The sequence below is a fragment of the Trichosurus vulpecula genome, chromosome 5, assembly GCF_011100635.1.
Source record: "Trichosurus vulpecula isolate mTriVul1 chromosome 5, mTriVul1.pri, whole genome shotgun sequence".
NCBI classification, from domain to species: domain Eukaryota; kingdom Metazoa; phylum Chordata; class Mammalia; order Diprotodontia; family Phalangeridae; genus Trichosurus; species Trichosurus vulpecula.
Window position 1 is genome coordinate 247,328,885 of NC_050577.1, and position 18,499 is coordinate 247,347,383.

Here is an 18,499-nt window from a genome sequence, read left to right on the forward strand (position 1 = left end):
GATAACAACCTTAAGGTTACAAAGCAATTTCCTCACAACAATCCTGTGAGCTCAGTACTATGCACCCCTAGTTTACAGATGAAGACACTGGATTCAAAAGGTTACAAGGCCAAGTCTACACAAAGAATATCAGTGCCAGAAATCTAACCCAGGTCTCCTGATTCAAAGTGGGAACACTGTTCCCATTTCACCATGCTTCCTCTCTAATCTAATGCTAAGAAATATGCAGTGATGTTTGCCATAAGGGTTGAGTTTTCCTTTTTTCTTTTTCCCCTCAATGAGGAGAAGGAAGTGAGACGGAGAGAAAATAAATGTGTTCATTAAAAAACAAAATTCTTAAAAATAAATATGTAATAGTCAACTATAACTAGTTTTAGAACTTCAAGAGACACAGAATTATTATGTACTTAAAAGAAATGAAATCTGGAAGTTGCCTACACAACAATGAAATAGCAAATCTAATCGCTATCTTTATCCCTAATTTTTTTCAATTAATCTTTTAAAAGTTTATACCCTGTGCTATTATAAATAATATATAAATAACATCAGCAAGACTGTCTGGCTATTCTTGTCATATAAGTACATGGAAAAAAATCAGTTAAATACAAAAGGTGATATTCATGATACTAAAAAGTATTGCTGTTAGGGTTCTAATTACAATTATGGGTTAATCCAGATGGATTTTCTAACTCTCAAATTCTATGATTCTACTCCCTTATTCCCAATTACAAATAAAAAATTTATGTACATACACATAACAATGTTAAATATACAGTTATTAATACTTGTTCAAGTTCTGGTAGCAATTCTTTGTATAAATTTCTCTCATAATGAGACCACATAATATAAGTCCATTAAGATTATCAACAGCTGACTAATTTTGAATAACCAAGCAATTTTAATGCTTAAATTAATAAAAAAAATTTTTTTTCAATTTCTAAAGTTTTTAGCTCAGGAAGGTGATGAAATAAAGCCCAACTTTTAGGTCTTTAAAACAAAAATTTAATTTGTTTCACTGCTACCTACAGTATCTACTTTGTTATAAATGTCTGAGATAAGAACTTTAATAACAGTTATCTCTTTTCAATTCTAACATGACAGGATGCAACAGTAATGCTAGAGGATATGAAATCCAAAATAGAATCTTGCTCAGAGACAGAGAATGTACAGTTCTCATACTTCCTAGGTAAAAGCAGTTTCAAAGCCTTTGGTTTTGCTAAAAGCAGCAGAAGGAACAAAGGCTAAGTCATTTAGTCACGTAAACAGAATACCTTAAAGATATTGCTACATTTTCCCTGGACATCTATTTGGTTGATGGAAATTTACAGGTCAGTTACTCAAAATATAAACTTTTAAGAGGCAACAAAAGGAAAAAACAGTAACATTTAAGCATAGCATTTTCAGTAACAAAAATATTTAATATTTATTCCATCTTCATCAAGAATATTTTTTAAATTACTTCTCAAAAGTTCAAACTAAAAAAAAGTCATAGGCTTTAAATGTTAGAATGGATGAGCAACAAATATAGTAGTATTTCTCTACCCAGAAACTTGACTTTTCTTTTTACCCCCAGCACTTAGCACAGTGTCAGACACAAAGTAAGCACTTAACCCATGCTTGTTGAGTGACTGGCCATAACCAGAAGTAGCAAGAGAAAAGAAAAGAAAAAACCCTCCTTGGCAGCAAAGCAGTATCCCCTGAGCATCCAGCAACAAAGAATCAGCAAAAGCCTAAAACACAAAAATTACAACTGAGTAACTGTGATTTAGTCAGTCTATCAAGCAGGAAGAAAGATCCACCTTTGAACATGGGTTCAAAAATAAGTCAATTTCAACAGATGGAAGAAATATGGCCAGACACCAGTTTTCTGGAGGGAAAAAAAGAAAAAGAAAACTAGATAGTTTTAGTGGCCTAGAAGCACAACATGAGTCAACAGGATCATCTGAAGCTGCATTAATAGAAACATAGCAACCATAAACAAGAAATAACAGGCCTCCTATACTTTGCCATAGTGCCATATGTGCTATAAGCCACATGTGTGGTTCAATTCTAAATCCCACATTTTAGGAAGGACACTAATAAGCTGAACAGAGAGCCAAGAGGATAGTGAAGAGCTTCAAGGTCATGACACAGGGTGATCATTTCAAGGATCTGGGGATATTTAACTTTGGGGAGCATGACTGGTCCTAAAGAGTACAACAAGGAGAAATAGGTAGATACCGTGAAGAAGTGAATTTACTCCCACTTTATATAAAAAAACAATAACTTCTTAAAGTGAGAGCTATCCAAAAGTGTAATGGGCTGCTTTGGGAAGTAGTGGGTTTCTCCTCATTGAAGGTCTTCAAGCAACAGCTGGATGACCTTTTGTTTTTACAGCTGCTTTTTAACTAAATGGACACTGACGTCTCCTTCAACTCTGAAATGTTGTGATTTAAAAAGAAATAAAATAATAGCAATAAGATGCAGCAGTAAACAATAGACACACCTGATAATATAAAAAGAAATCACTCCAGTTTGGAAAGTTAGTCAGTCATAGAAAATAAATCTTAGTAGTTCCTAAGGCCAAAGGCACATCAAATCCTTGTACTACTCTCATGTGCAGAAAGGGTAGTGCTATTTAGATCTCAGTGGCTCAAAAGAAGGTATCAATGTATCATGTTAAAATACAACAGACATTAAATAAAAGATGAACAGTACAGAGCTTATTGTGAAGAGGTTGATTTCTTGTAGTATTTATTATTTTCTTTTCATACCTATCAATGCTATGTATTAATTCAGTCAATAATTTTAAGTATGAAATATTTTTACAGAAGAATTATTTCAAGAGAAAGTTAGTATGTGGTACAAATACGATACATAATTTTTAAGCCCATCATAACAATATGTTGCTTGTACTTAGAATTCTGAGCATCGGCCCTTGAGTCAGGAGGACCTAAGTTCAATTCCAGTCTCAGACACTTGACACTTAACTAGCTGTGTGACCTTGGGCAAGTCACTTAACCCCAATTGCCTGGTCTTCCCTACTCCAAAAAAAAAAAAAAAAGAATTCTGTTCAAAGTAAAATACAAAGGAGAATTTGGAGAAAGTATGGCCTAGTGATATGTCTACTGAAGGTTTATCTTTTCATGAAGAAGTTACAAGTTTTGGAGCAAGTTATCCCCATAATACCCTACCACATCAAACTGCTCCTTCACACGCCATGGACAAATTTAAGATAAGTAGCACATTAGGGCTGGCACAAGTTGCTGAGGAAGTGCCTATGTTAATTTTTTTTCAGTGAGATATAAATTATAGATAATACTCTGAATGGTGCTGACAAAACAAAGTACATAACTGACAATAAGAATATCATTTTCTGGAAGGTAAAAAAGATACCTAGGAGATAGCTATTTCAGACTTTCTCTGATCTACTAATTAAAGTTTGCAGAAAAGAGGCCATGTTACCCTCCCCAAGGTTACCCAGGTACATGTTTCACTCCACCTTCCTCAGATGGAAGCAAATAACCAAAAAGGAGGATAAAACAAGGGACTTTTCCAAAAAAGCAAATTTAAGGACCAATTCCCTTTCTAACTATATAACACAAAAAAATTTTAGAAATTAAAATAGCACTAGTCATCAAGAAAAGATCAAATTGTGTATCTGTGTATAATGTATGTATACATATGTACATATACATATATATGCTGTGTGTACACATACACACACACACTTCCTCTCTAAGAAGGCAGAAAATGTTCTATTATATTTTATAAGACTTCGTATAAACAAATGATTACAATATTAAAAATTATGACACTCAAAGATAATGCCCAGCTATTCGGAAAACCTGGAAAATGAAGGTTACTCATTCTTAAAGGGAAACTATAGTTTCACTATCATACAGCAGTCTTAAAATTTAAATTCTATATTTCCAAACTGTCTTAAGGAAAAAATCCAACAAACTACAAATACCAAAGTAAATTCTGCAAGTCAGTACATTAAGTTATTGTCTGTAGCATACAATCAATTAATCAACAAGCATTTAAGTGACTACTATGTGCCAGATGTTGAGTTAGTCACTAGTGATATAAGGAGAAAAATGAAACAATCTCTACTTACAAGGAATTTACATTCTAAAAAGTAGTGTATTATCTTGCCCTTGATCAAAAACTGACTTATCCTAGAAGAAACCTTAGACATCATCAGTCCATCTAGCTCATTTTACTAATGAGAAAACTAAGACCCTGGAAGCGGAGCAGATTTGCCCAGTTTACAGAGCAAGCAGCAGAGTGCTGATCTTTCCCTAGGTCTTCTGATTCCCAAATCTGTGCTCCTTCCTACTAGATCACACTGCTATGTGACTACAGGAAAGTCAATTACCCTCTTAAAGTTTCACTCCTCATCTACAAAACGGGAATTATAATAATTTCATTACCGACCACATAGAGATTGTGAAAAAGTGCTTTGTAAACCCTTAAAGTGCTATGTAAAAGTGGGTTATTTAAAAACTAAAAGAGCATCTCTTATCTCTATACCAAAGACCCTGAAGTATTTTTTAAAATCTGAATTATTAAAATAGCTACTTCTCTTAAGTATCCTTACATCTCCTAAAGTATGATTCTAAATGCCAGAAAGCAATTTTAGTTATTTTGGCACCTTTTCCCACCAGTCACATAAAGGGAGAGCAACAAATAAATATTACCCATTAATAGTAATGCCTAATTACTTATGCTAATATTTATGCAGGCAGCTAAGAGGCACAATGGATAAGAGTGTCAAGCCCAGAGTCAGGAAGACTTGAGTTCAAATACAGCCTCAGACACTTACTAGTTGTGTGATTCTGGGCAAGTCATTTAACCTTGCTTGCCTCGGTTTCCTCATCTGTCAAATGAGCTGGAGAAGGAAATGGCAAACCACTCCAATATCTTTGCCAAGAAAACCCCAAAAGGAATCACGAAGAGTCAGACATGACTGAAAATGACTAAACAACAATGATATTTAAGCAGCAATTAGTTCACAAAATGTTTTACATAGTGTCATTTGAGCCCAATAACAACCCTCAAAGTTGTATTCCAGGTTATTATATATTAAGAAACTGAGACCCAGAGAAGTTACATGATCTACCTGTGGTCACACAGCTAACAAGTGTTAGAGAAAGGACTAAATGCAAGTCTCCCTATTTTCAAGTCTAACAACATACCCATTATGAGATGTTGCCTCTCTATGAAAGCGTTCTGTGCTTTTTTGGGAGAGAAGTGGGCAAGGAGAAGGAAGGCAGGGGTGTGGAAAGGACCTGGATCTGTGATTTTATATATGCAAGAAATTCCCAATGTAGACCCCCTCTTCTGAACCAAATCGACAAATCAATTGTAGCTTTCTCTCAGGCCCATGGTCACACCACCACTATTGTGTCAAAGGCAGAGCTCGTCCCAATCTTCCTTTCTCCAAGGACAGATCTCTAGCCACCTTGTACATATTGCATCTAGTGCTTTTGAGACCAGGCACAGGGTTTTTCTAGTATAAAAAACACCTATGACAAAACTCCTACCAGGGCAGGTTAGCACCTGCTCAACTTAAAATTAGAGTTGCTAAAGGGCAATAAGAGGTTAAATGACTTGTCCAGGGTCAGATAGCTATGAGGTATCAAACTGAATTTAACTCAGGTCTTCCTAGCTCCTAAGGTGGTTTTCTCTCTACTACCCCTTTTCTATTTCCGCTAAATTGAAGAAACTAAAGACATAAATGGGTCAATAACATTGCTTTAGTACCAGTATCTAGAGAACTAAGAAATAACAATTTTTCTTCATTAGGTCTCTCATATTTATCCAACTCTGTGCCTACCTAATAATAAATCTCCTATTCACCCTAATCATTTTATGTCTTAAATTAATGATAAAGAGTTCTTGCTAACAAGGAACAGAAGGATGTAGTAGAAAGGATACTAGACTGGAGTCAGAAAAAACCCGAGTTTGAATCCCACCTCTACAATTTGCTAGCTTTGTGAATGTCATCAAATCTTTCTAAACCTTGGTTTCTTTGTTTATGAAATGAATATGATAACTACACTAGCCACTAGCACTATTTTAAGGATCAAATGAAATAATGCCTGAAAATCACAGTACTATATAACAATTATTAATTCCCAGGTTCTAGACCAGATTATATTATACCAATACTTCTTGCCTCTCTAGTCCCCTTCCCCCGCCCTGTTTAGTTCCAAGATCAAGCCTCACCTCATTCATGAATTCTACCTCAAAGATCGACCACATCTGACTTTTTTGCCACTAACAATAATGGGCAGTCAGGGGCTATGATAAGAGTTATCTCAGACTCTGATAGTAAACAATGTTAGAGAAAAGTGCCACACACAGTCCAGGGTACCAAAAGATTATCTAAATTATTTCTAGACCCATATAATCCTATTAGACAAGGTCCTACTGCAAGGATTAATAGGTTATTTCTCACATTGGAAACTCTGGTATTCTACTCAACTTATAAAAATGAGTTTAAGATGTCATATTTAATAAAAAAAGGTATAATAAATAATAGCAAATTCAGTAAGCTATAGCACTGCAGTTTAGTCACAGTAAACATAGTGCTATTCTTTTAAGATGTTTTAATTTAACATTATTAAGTTAATAAGCATAAAAATACAAACTTAACATATTCAAGATATGATTAATGACTAACATCAAGGTCACAGGGGAAAAGAATATAGCAGTGCTTAGGCAACACAGACTTCAGATAATAAAAACTGAGAATACTTCAGCCTATAATTATTACAAGAGCCCAATTTGAAAAGATATAAAATAATGTAATACTTACTCACACAATACCACATATTTTTCAAGAGATTCAATCAGTAGTTTGCTATCTCCATGATGAAAATGAAGAGCAGGGAGAACGACGTCATCCTTTAGACAGAATACCAAATAAGACCAGCCCATACCCTCTTTGTTTTGCTTGATTGACTTCAGGTCTGTCAAACTGAACAGGAATGACCATTTGCTTTTCCCATTCGTATGACTTGGAGCATCTTAAAAACAAAAAATCATGCCGTAATATTTTGTTCACCTTTTTAAAAAAGGTATTAATCAACCACCTCATGACTTCCTAATAAAAATTTTCTGCATCTTTCTGCATTATAACAAGAACACCTATGCTTTCCCACCTGGAGTGAACAGTGCAAGATATTCACTCATGTCAATTTTTATAACGATTGCTCCAGGGCTAAAACATTCAAAATTTATTCTTCCCTGTTTCAAATTATTTCCTCTCCTCTTCACATTCTACAAAATCACCTATAATCTAAGGCAATATTTGCACATCTGTTGCTGGCACACTGGTAAATCATCAAGTCCTCACATGGAATTAAGATTCCTTAGTCCCTTGAGAGTAACCACACTCAATAATGGTTAGTATGAAACACACATACACATACACACACACACACAACATGAAGATACATATACACAGAAGAGTGATAAAGGGTAGAGGCAGGCAAATGACTGAACCTGAGTTGGGTTCTAGTACATGCTCCACCATTAATTAACTATATGACTTTGGGAAAGTCATAACCTCTCTGGCCTCAGTATCCTTTATCTGGAAAAGGAGGGAGTTTGATCATAAAAGCCTTTACAACTCCAAAATTATTATTCTATCATAAAACACGACACTATTTCCTCACCTCAAATGTACACGACCATTACTAAATGGAAAGGTAGGAGAAACACTTAAGAAGGACAAAAATTGCAACACATTTATGTATATACACGATTATATGCATAGCTTTAAATATTTATCAATACAGAAGTACTGGGAAATGTTTTATTTACATTCTAATTTTGATTACGTTGTGAAAGATAATAACTTGCTACATTAAGCTTTTTTTTAAGATCACTGTGATTTTATGAAAATTTTGAGAAAGTATGGATAAAAAAAAGCATTGATTAAGTACTTACTATGTCAAGCACTGTACTAAATGCTAGGGACACAAAGAGAAAGGCAAGACCGACCCTACTCACAAGGAGCTCCCAATACTGGTATTCACATATGTTGGTGGTAATAACATTTAAGAGGGTTCAGAGGCAGGGCCTATGGAAAAGCCATGAAGTCCTAATGGCACAGTAGCAAAGAGACTGGGATGGTCCAGACATCTTTAGGGTGAACCAAAAGTCAGACAGCAATGCCAGGCATGTTTAATGTGGAAATGCCCATGTGGAAAGGAGACCTGGAGGTCTTAAGATGCAAACGGCAGGATAGATGGTAAGGCTTAGAGGTCTCAAGATGAGTTGGTGGCTTCCTGCTCATCAAAGTGGTATGAGTAGCCATGACCAAAAGGTAGTAGAAGGGTGTCAGCATAGAGGGAGAAGAGGAAGGCACTGGAGGGAAAGTTGGGGGAAAAGTGTACCTGGTATCAAATATTCTTTCGGGTTCTGTGGCACCTAGGTGAGCATGGAGAGGGGTAGTGGGGAGAAAGACTTCTCTGCCAGTAGTTGGTCCTATGGCTTCACACACAGTAAGGGCTTAATAAACGCTTTTTCATCCATTTATCCATTTCCTCTCAAAATTTTCATAACATTACAGTGATATGAAAAAAGTTACCAAATTATTAACTTTTCACAATAAAATTATCAACAGGAGACAAATTAAAGAATTTTCTGATAGTTTCCTACTTGCAAAGTAATACTGGGTTCCATCTAGGATATGAGAAATGTGCAACTGACAAAAAAAAGTATCTGACATTCAAAAATACCTCCTACTAATATGTGAAACAATAAATTGAGACCTCAGTCCAAAACAGGTGAAACAGATGCACAAATGTGACCCTGACAGAAGAATTTCCTAATAGTTGTTTGGTTTATAAATATCCCCACACACAAAAACAAATACTCAGTTGAGCCTTTAGGAAGCACCCACACACTGGGCCAGGCTTGAAGGAAAGTCTTGTCCTTACTCTTAACAGATGATACAACTAAAAAATAACCTCATATTATTTCATATAAATAAATTTATTATTTCAATATCCCAATAAATAAAATACTGATTAAAAAAGAAAAATCATGTTATTCAAGTTAAAAAACCAAATGATACCTGTTTTAAGGCTGTTGTCTTGGTCTCAGGGGCAGGTAATTTAAGTGATTTGCCCAGTCACAGAGTTAAATTTCAACACAGGTCCTTTGTTTCTTGAACTATTACTCTTTTCACTGTATCACACTGCTTCCATTTTAGTCATCTGTATATGTGACAACCTCTACTCAACCATATACACCACGAGATCAGAAACTACAACTTACCTAAACTTTGTAACTTTCCCAACACCTAACACAGTGCTCACAGTGGGAACTGCAATAAATGTTTCTTGAATTTGCCAGGTAAACTGAATGAACCAATGGGTACCAATCCTAAGAAAACGGAAATACTAAGTGCCATGGATTCTACAGTTAACATAAGAAAACTCCTGGAGAGTCACGATGAAATCCATAAATATTCTCATGTACAAATGTAGACACACTGTAAATTTCCTATAATTTTCATCAACCTGGAGAAAGTTCAGCCAATGCCAACTTCCAGAAAAATCAACATGTCACCAAATTAGGACTTCATCACAGTGACTTAACTAGCCTAATTTCCAAGTCTATAGTCTAAGTTGTAGATATATATGTAACAATTTCACATAATTTTGTTTAAAAGGTACTTATAATAGAACACAGGGCATAATAAAGGAAATCCACTACACCTCTCCCAATAAGCTAATATCACTACCTTTTTGTAAATGAAAGCCTTACCTGAAGGAAAGGCTTAACAAAAATTGAAAATCTAAATTATTAAGATTCACTTTTCAAAGACAATCAGTGATGTCAAAATAACAAAAAGAAACTAAAGTAATGGATAATGCTTTTAAATTCACAAATCTCCAAAAGAAAATTCATTTAAACTAAGGAAAGAATGCTAAATTGGAAATACATTGTTTCATAACCAGAAAATGTGAAGAGTTTACTTCATGTTTGAGCAATATAATTATAAGTGGGTTTATTTCCCTAGTTAATGGAAAAAAAGGCAGATGATGTAATATAGAAAAAAAACGTTTTTTATTACATTTCATTACATTAAATTAGCAGGCAAAGGAGAACAGGAGAAATAGTTAAGTATTAGCATAGCACAAGGTCAATAGAAAAATAAATCTGTAACCTAGCATACTAACAACAGCTGGAAGGACAAAAAAAAATGGATAGTACTCTCAAGATCATAATTTTTCTTGCTTTTCGACCTGAAAAAAAGTAATTATTTTTCTTTTCCCTTTGCTGCTATTATAGAAATAGGTACAGAAACACTGGTAATTATATGCAATGTACTTAATATGTCACCAGGTCAATGTGACATTCTGAATAACTGATATGGGAAATAAAAATTTTTTTGTAAAGAAAAGTAACTTTTAAATTTTATAAATTTAGGTGAAGGGGAAAAAACAGATCTTTACTTTTAGCAACAGTGTATTTTTTTTTATGTGAAAAAGAGTATGTTCAGTGTTATCAACCCTGGACCCAACCTACCATTTAGCTATTTTTATACAGAGTCTCAACCTTTATTAATTGCAGAATAAAGGTCACTCCTATTGTATGTCCCACTGCAATACTTAAATGGGTATTTTCCTAAATTATACATTTAATAAAAAACAGTAGCCTAACTGTATTAATCTAAAATCCATTTCAGACTGTTTCCTTCTTTTCCTGAGTTGAGAAACAGAATAATGATAATAAGGACTCCCTTATTTTAAACAGTCTCTCGGCCTTTGTTTTTAGTCTCTCACAAGGTCTATTAAAAATAGTCAACATTTTAAAACACTAATTAATTTCATACATATAACCAATTCCTATGATCTGGTCCAGAGGGGTCTTTATTATCTCATGGATCACATACCAAAATCCTACTCTGCTGTCTTTTCTCAGGATTCCAAAGTTCTAGTTGATAAGTCTCCTCCTGATTTGAGGTAGAATGCTGTAAAAGACTATATATAAAGCTGCAAAATCACAGATAGTATTCCTATCATAGAACCTATCACCCAAGAGCTTCAAATTCTTGCTTAATTACAAAAAAAAAAAACATTTTCATCAGAAATAATTTTGTCTGCAGTATGACTAACAAATTCGATTCCACAATCCATATCAAAAAATCCTACTAATGTCTTACTATTTACTAAATGGATATGCACAAATATAGTAAGATTGTCTCAGCTAGGATCTAGTCAGCTTATTCATGATCTGAATAATGAAACAGGCAAAAAAAATCCACAAAATCTTAACTGTTGCTTTAAATATAATATTAACAAGAAAAAAAGCACTATACATTTTAAAAGCCCAGATAGAGCCTGGAGCTTGGAATTTAAATCCAGCCTCAGATGTTTACTAGTTATGTGACCCTAGGCAAGTCACTTAACCTTGTTTGCCTCAGTTTCCTCATCTGTAAAATAAGTTGGGGAAGGAAAAGACAAACCACTCCATTATCTTTGCCAAGAAAACTCCAAATGGGGTTACAAAGAGTCAGACACAACTGAAATGACTGAACAACAACTCAAGTTAAAAAAAGAAAAGACCACAACACTTAAGTCATTCTTTTAAAACAAAGGGTCTTCATAGTATAAACTACTAACTAATGCGTTGGTTAGTTTTGAGGAATTGTTCTCCACACCCCCCTCCTCCCAATTTTTATTGCTACAAAGGAAGATTATGTTTAAAAATTGAAAGTAAAATGTTAAATTTTAAAAAAATCAAAAAGATATAGTATTATAAATTTAGAGCTAAAAGAGATACCAGAGCCCATCTAGACCAATACCCTTGATTTTACAGCTAAGAAAGCTAAGGTCAAAGAAAGGTTAAATGACTTTCCCAGGGTCACAGAGCTAAGTTAAATCAAGTTGAACCCAATTCTTACTGACTCTGAGTCCAGCATTCTATGCCATCCTACCTCAAAATGTCATTTAAAAATGTATAAATAAATAAGTTGCCAGGGGGGTGGGAGGGGTTCAGGTATAATGACCTAGACAACCACTAACGTCCCTTCTAAAGTTTGAGATTCTGTGGTTCTGTGAATTTAAGAAAAAAAAGGCTTTAACTGTGCTTTGCTAGATCATTAAACAGACATTATACAATTTATTCTAAGACAAAAATGTTAGATTACTAGTTTACCAGTTTTATTTTACTTTTCTTTAGTCTATAAGAAAACTTATTTCACATAGATAATAGCAGATAGAGAGGTACAGCAAGAAATACAGTAAGACAACAATATACTCAGTAAACATTATGTACCTCTAAACTTAAGAGAATTCTCTCTTCTCCTACAATAGTATCTCTCATCCCCCCCATATGTTAATTAATGCAGCAAAGCTACTGGATAATTATAATGATAGTTTTATTCTAATGGGTTTTTAAAACTAAAACAAATGAGACTCTAAAAAATGACAATATGTATTGAAATTATGATGCACTTCTAAAATCTGATACAGATAAATTTCTATGATTGTAGTCCTAGTTGGGGGACTAATAAAAGCACCTAACCCTTCTGCCTAAGGAACATATTCATTAATTTTAATTTCTAAAAAGTATTAAAGTATATGTTTCTGGAAATAAGTTTTGAAAGAATTCATTTATACCTCCATTAGTATGTGGTTTCTTTTTAAATGAAACTGTGTTGACCATGTCCCACTCTGCTTCATAACTAGTCAGATGTTCCGATCCCCGACGAACTCTCTCTTTAGGTGTCTGAGTCCACTCCACAACTGAACTGGAATCCTAAAATAATTTAGAAATATTTTTTTACCAGAGTTTAATTTCAATCCATAAAACCTATTAACACACAAGAAATACGAATACTAATAATTATTATTATTAAAATTCATATGGAACTTCTGGTTATAAAGAGCCTCCTTTATATGTTTTATTGTATTTGATCTTCAAATCAAACCACTAAAGTGGGAAGTCCAAAATATTTTTTTCAGTTTTACAGATGAAGAAATTGAGGTTCAGAGAGGGAAGGTGACAAAGTTGCAACTAGTTAGTGGCAAAGAGGGATCAAATTCAGGTTTTCTAAATAAAGTCTAGAGCTTTTTACACAAGACCATGATGCCTCTTTCCATAAATACATGAAAGTTCTGTGAAGTTTAGAAATTTAAAGGTCCAAAGTGAAGACTTTGTTTTGTTTTCCAAGTCTGGAAAGTAGAACGAAACAGAGGGCTAAGAGATCCAGTGACCAATCCAAAAATCACAAGGGCTCCCAGGCCAATATTCTGTCCTCTATCCTACCTGAAGACATGAAACACAAAATCAAATGATAGATGTATATGCATTTTCCAATCAACAAAATCAAGTACCAAACATTTACAATACCATCCCTTACAAATGATGAACTTTCCCTTCATAGGGAGAAATGGAATGTGCTATCAAACCAAGGACCAAACCAGAGGATTGGATTTGGAGTCAGAAGACCTAAATCCAAATCACGACATTGATTCATACTACCTGGGTGATTGTGGGCAAGTCATTTACTATAGAAGTCTCAGTTTCCTCAATTGCAAAATGAGGAGAGTGGAATAGTTGATCTCTACAATTACTTCCAGCTCTAAATACTATAATCCTTCATCATAACAGGCATTTCAGAATAGAATCTTCCTCCAATTTCTCTCACATATCTGGCCATTCCTATAACATCTTCTTCAGTGGTTAACTTATTCCTCTAACAGCAAGAGCTAACTCTCCATTCTCTGTTTCTTGATTTTCTTACTGTGTAAAACAGTCCAAGTTTAATCAAGGCCATGAAGCAGTGGATTTGGAATCAGAAGACCTGCCTCTGAGTCCTCAATTCTGATACTTATTAGCCACATAACTCAGATTAAGTGACTTAATCTATGCCCCAGTTTCCTCATGTGTAAAAGAGTGATAAGAAATACATGTACCACCTGCCTGATGTAAAATGCCTCGAAGACTGTTAAGTCACTATACACGAGTTATTAAGGTTAACCTAGAACTTACAGATCTACTCCGATAATACGTCTCAGATTCAACACTCCACCAACTCAAATTATGGTAAAGAAATACTTATTTTCCCAATGTTTTTACTGCAGTAAAATGTGATCATCTTTTGTACGAAGACAAATCCAGACCTCATATTGTTCTTTAGCGCTTTTCCTTGTCCCTAAACAAGGTACATCAAATAAGTTGCCAGATTCCTCTTCAATGCAGTTATCACCACATTCACATTCAATTCTTAGTTGAACTATTTTAGGTTTTCAAGTGAATCTCCCTCTCTTACCTCAACCTCTTTCCTCTCAAAGTTGTTATTTCTGTTTCTCAGTCTCCTTTTAAAGCTCAATGTCAGATAAATAACATCCCATAGTCTGCCATTCACACTGTGCTCCAAAAACTACACACGGGTCTCCTGAATTACCTTACTTTCTCTGTTCCTGTCTCCTAGCTTGCCATTTCAACTTATCTCAAGTAGATCTACTCAAGCTTTTTATTCTGTTGTTTGTCCCGTACCATGTATAGAACGCAACAATATGTTTACACTAAAAATCGCTGGGACTTGTCTTTTACCCCACTGATGCACTCTTAAAACTTCTGGATCTGCTGTGACGCTGAACTTTCTTTTTTGTGTCGTTTCCCTCAATTAGAGTGTGAATTCTTTGACAGCAGGGACTATCTCGCTTTTCCTATTCGTATTCCCAGTGCTTATTATAATATTTGGCACACTGGTACATAGCATGTGCTCAATAAATGCTTTGTTTTTCATTCTTTCATTCATTTGACTTCAACTATAAATTCCTTATAGGGCCTATGAAATCATCTTAGCCCTTAGCCCAATACCAAATAGCATTCAGAGATACTACAGAAATATAACATGCATAAAACAAGCAAAATTTTAACTTACAGAAATATTTGAGTCCCTTCTACGTGCAAGGCACTGTGCTAGGTTCTGATTCAAACCCATTAGAGTCCTCCCATGGAAATTTAATGATTTTTGATGACAATGAAAGCATTAATTTAAAAAAAAAATGAAAAGGGGAGGTTAAGAATAAGTGAGAAACAAGGACATGGGGAAAAGGGAAAGAAGAGAGAAAAATACAATAAAAGTGAAGGAAAACAAGGAAGTGAAAATGTTAAATATAAATAAGGCACAGTGGAACTGAAAATGGAAGAAGCAAAGCATTAACACAAATTATAAAAAGGTGTACAATTAATGAATAAGAATGGGAAAAGATGGCAAATACACTACAGGCTGAATATAAAAGATCTAAAAAGAAACTGCAAGTAAGAAGCAAATATGTAACAAACTAGATAATAAGAAAATAAGAATCCATTTTCATTCTTATAAAATGGGAAATGTTTATGCAATTTTTCTTAAATACCTTTCCAGCATAAAGAATACTAGAAGAATCTAATGTATCATCCAACGGCCTCCAGTCCACTATTACATCAGCATCCTACAAAACATAAATTTCATACTATTAATATTTGTTACACAGTTCATTCATTCTCTATAGCATTATAACTTATTAACAGCTCTGGCCAAATATTTTAACATTTAGTAGGACTAAAGAAAAATTCTTATGTTTAAGAAATGTTTTAAACAAAATCTTTAAAACTGTCTACCTTTAATTATGAAAACATTTATAGTTTTATGTTAAATAATAGTTGTTGGGAAAAAGTTTGCCTTTTTCATTGAAAAAGTAACACGAAATTTGCTAGTTTGAAAACAAATGTAAACAAATGTAATAGGATACACTGTCCCAATTTTAAAACATAAACACAAGCCACTAATCAAACCTTTAGAAAAGTTAGTCTTTTCATTGTCTGACATTCTATAACAGCTTATCAAACTATCTGACTTCAAAGACTACATTCATTTTTAAATTCAAGACTGTACAAATACAAGATTTGCAAGGATACTATGGTGCCTAAGAATACTAAGGATAATTTATTCTTAAGCAGGCATAGGGCACTGAGCTCTACCAGTAAAGAGAAAGTCCCACACCAATGCGCTTTGGGACTTGGATTATATACATCAGTTAACTTCACTTGCCAGTCCCGTCTGTGACATTTGGCAAAAATTTTCCAATATTTTTATGGAGGCTAACCATAACAAATTTTTGAGAAACACATTTTTTTTTACTAGATGTATACCTTTTCTAGGACACGCAATATTCCTGAAATCAAACTGTCTTGATCATTGATCTTTCCACAAGATGAATGAATAAATACACCCTCCTGTTCATATATAATCTGTAATTTAAAAAAAAAGGAAAATATTTATTTTTATTTATATCAATCACAATATTTCAAATATAAACATATAAGAAGTATTCTTATATTATCTGGATAAATAGAAGATTATGCTCATTACTAGTTTAATACTTAAAGACCATCTTAAAGCTTGGACGTTAACAGTGACAATTACAAAATTCTGATAAATGCTGAATCGAGCACCCACCAGTATTTCTATATTACTAGGTTTTTACTAAAACTGCATAATTTGGGGAACACATAATAAAATTTGCATACATCAAGGCATTTGAGGAGATGGCTAGGTTATGACTTGCACTGGTAAAGTAATTTTACACCTGACAGATCATTAATCCGTCACAATATCAAAATAAAAATTATGGATTTTCAGTCAACATCGTTGGCTGAATAGAGGTAAACAGCCTAGCTCTCATATACTTACTCCAACAAAAACCTTAAAATAGAAGGATAAATCTATGAGGAACTACAAAAAATTATTTCATCCATGACAGAATGTCACAAAAAGAACACTAAAAGCCCATGGGCAATAAAAAAGGAGCATTTGCCACCAAAAAACAATGCCAGCACAGGCAAACAAGATGGAAGTCACTCAGGATAACCAGAGAAGGACCAGAAACATATGCAACCAGCAGGACTTGTAGTCAGAGGTAGCAGCAAAAGCTGAGAGTTCCCGTAAGAAAGTCCAATGGTGTTTGGAAACCCACAATATGAACCTTAGAAGCCACAGCAAAGGCAGGGGAAGTGGGGGGTGGGGAAAGGGAGGTAAACAGGGCAGAGGGGGTTTAATATGAATCCCAAGGTTCAGAGGTCTTTAGCACAATATCCTAAGAAGATTCTGTGCTTTGAACTTCAAAGAGCCAGTAGGGCCTAAAACTCAACAGTGTTTATAACCTAGGCACACCTTGGGGAGGCGGAAGTCAGTATAGGAATCTAAAAGACCCTGGTAAAAACCAAACAAGACCAACCACACAACCCAAAGGCACAAAAGGGAGCAAAGCCTAGCCCTGTCACAAATTCAGAAATTAAGGTTGAAGATATGAGTAAATAGAAGACACTGGATAACTTTAAGACATTACTTTCAAAACAACTGCAAGCAGAGTCTCAAAGGGGGGAAAATGGATTTTCCGTAAGGACTACATGAATACCTAGAAGAATGAAGCAAAAGATAAAAAATTAAATAAAAGATCTGAAAGAATTACGAGATTAAACAGTTTAAATCAGAAAGGGGTAAGCCAGACTCTCTCAAAAAATTAGAAGAAGACAAAAAGAAACTAATACCTCCAAGAGAGAGCAAAAAGTATGTAACAAAATCAGAAGGCTAAAAATTCGAAGAAAATGTAAAACATCTACTATCAAAGACAACTAACTAGCTGACCTAGAAAGAAGGTCAAGAAGAGTAATTCAAGAATCATCAGACTAACCAAATGAAAAACAATGCCCCCCCCAAAAAGCCAAGATACTTTATTTCAAAAAGTCATAAATTAAAACTGCCTACAACTATTAAAATCAGAAGGCAAAGGAAATGTAGAAAGAATCCACCAATCACTCCTGAAAGAAACCAAAAAAGGAAAAGTCCCTAGAATTTCATATTCAAGCATCCAGAAAGGAGCAATTCAAGAAACAAATAACCATAGTTGGGATCACAAAAGATCTGGAAGCTCCTACAACAAACAACAGGAGACATTGGAATGTTACAAAAGGCAAGGAATAAGCTTACGACTAAGAATAACTTGCCCTGCAAAACTGCGTATAATCCTACAGGGGAAGAAATAAAATAAAGGACTTTCAAAGCATTCATAATAAAAAGACCAGAGGCAAGTAGCAATTCAGGCCAGATAAAAGATGAACTCCTCTGACTTTTAAAGTTCTAAGTCTCAACCTGGCCCCAGTTTATCTTTTCAATCTCACCGTACACAGTCTTCCCCCACCAAGCTCTAAAATCCAGCTAAATGGGTCTTCTGTCTGTTCTTCATTCCACTCCATTAATCTCTGTACCTTTTCACTGGTCCTCCTCCCCCATACCTCTCTTCCTTAGCTTTACTTTACAGAGTACCTCCCCCCTTCCTTTAAGATGCAGCTCAAGCACCATCTTCTACAGGAAGTCTTTTCCTGATCCCCCAAATGCTAGAGCACTAGGGTGCTCTCTCTCCTCCAAACTACCCTATTTATAACTGTTTTGTAATGTATGTGTAAACACAGATATACCTATATATTTTATGTTGTT

The 18,499-nt window shown here is 34.5% G+C and overlaps 1 protein-coding gene across 1 annotated transcript in view; it reads right to left on the reverse strand.

Annotated features, from left to right (window-relative positions):
* The window catches only part of TBC1D15 (TBC1 domain family member 15), an 82,439-nt gene that overhangs the window by 47,414 nt on the left and 16,526 nt on the right, over positions 1-18,499 (reverse strand). The window contains exons 2-5 of the mRNA XM_036759611.1: positions 16,156-16,254; positions 15,381-15,455; positions 12,630-12,768; positions 6,806-7,016 (exon numbers count right to left, since the gene is read on the reverse strand). Coding sequence (XP_036615506.1) covers positions 6,806-7,016; positions 12,630-12,768; positions 15,381-15,455; positions 16,156-16,254 — 524 coding nt within the window. The remainder of the gene's footprint in view (positions 1-6,805; positions 7,017-12,629; positions 12,769-15,380; positions 15,456-16,155; positions 16,255-18,499) is intronic.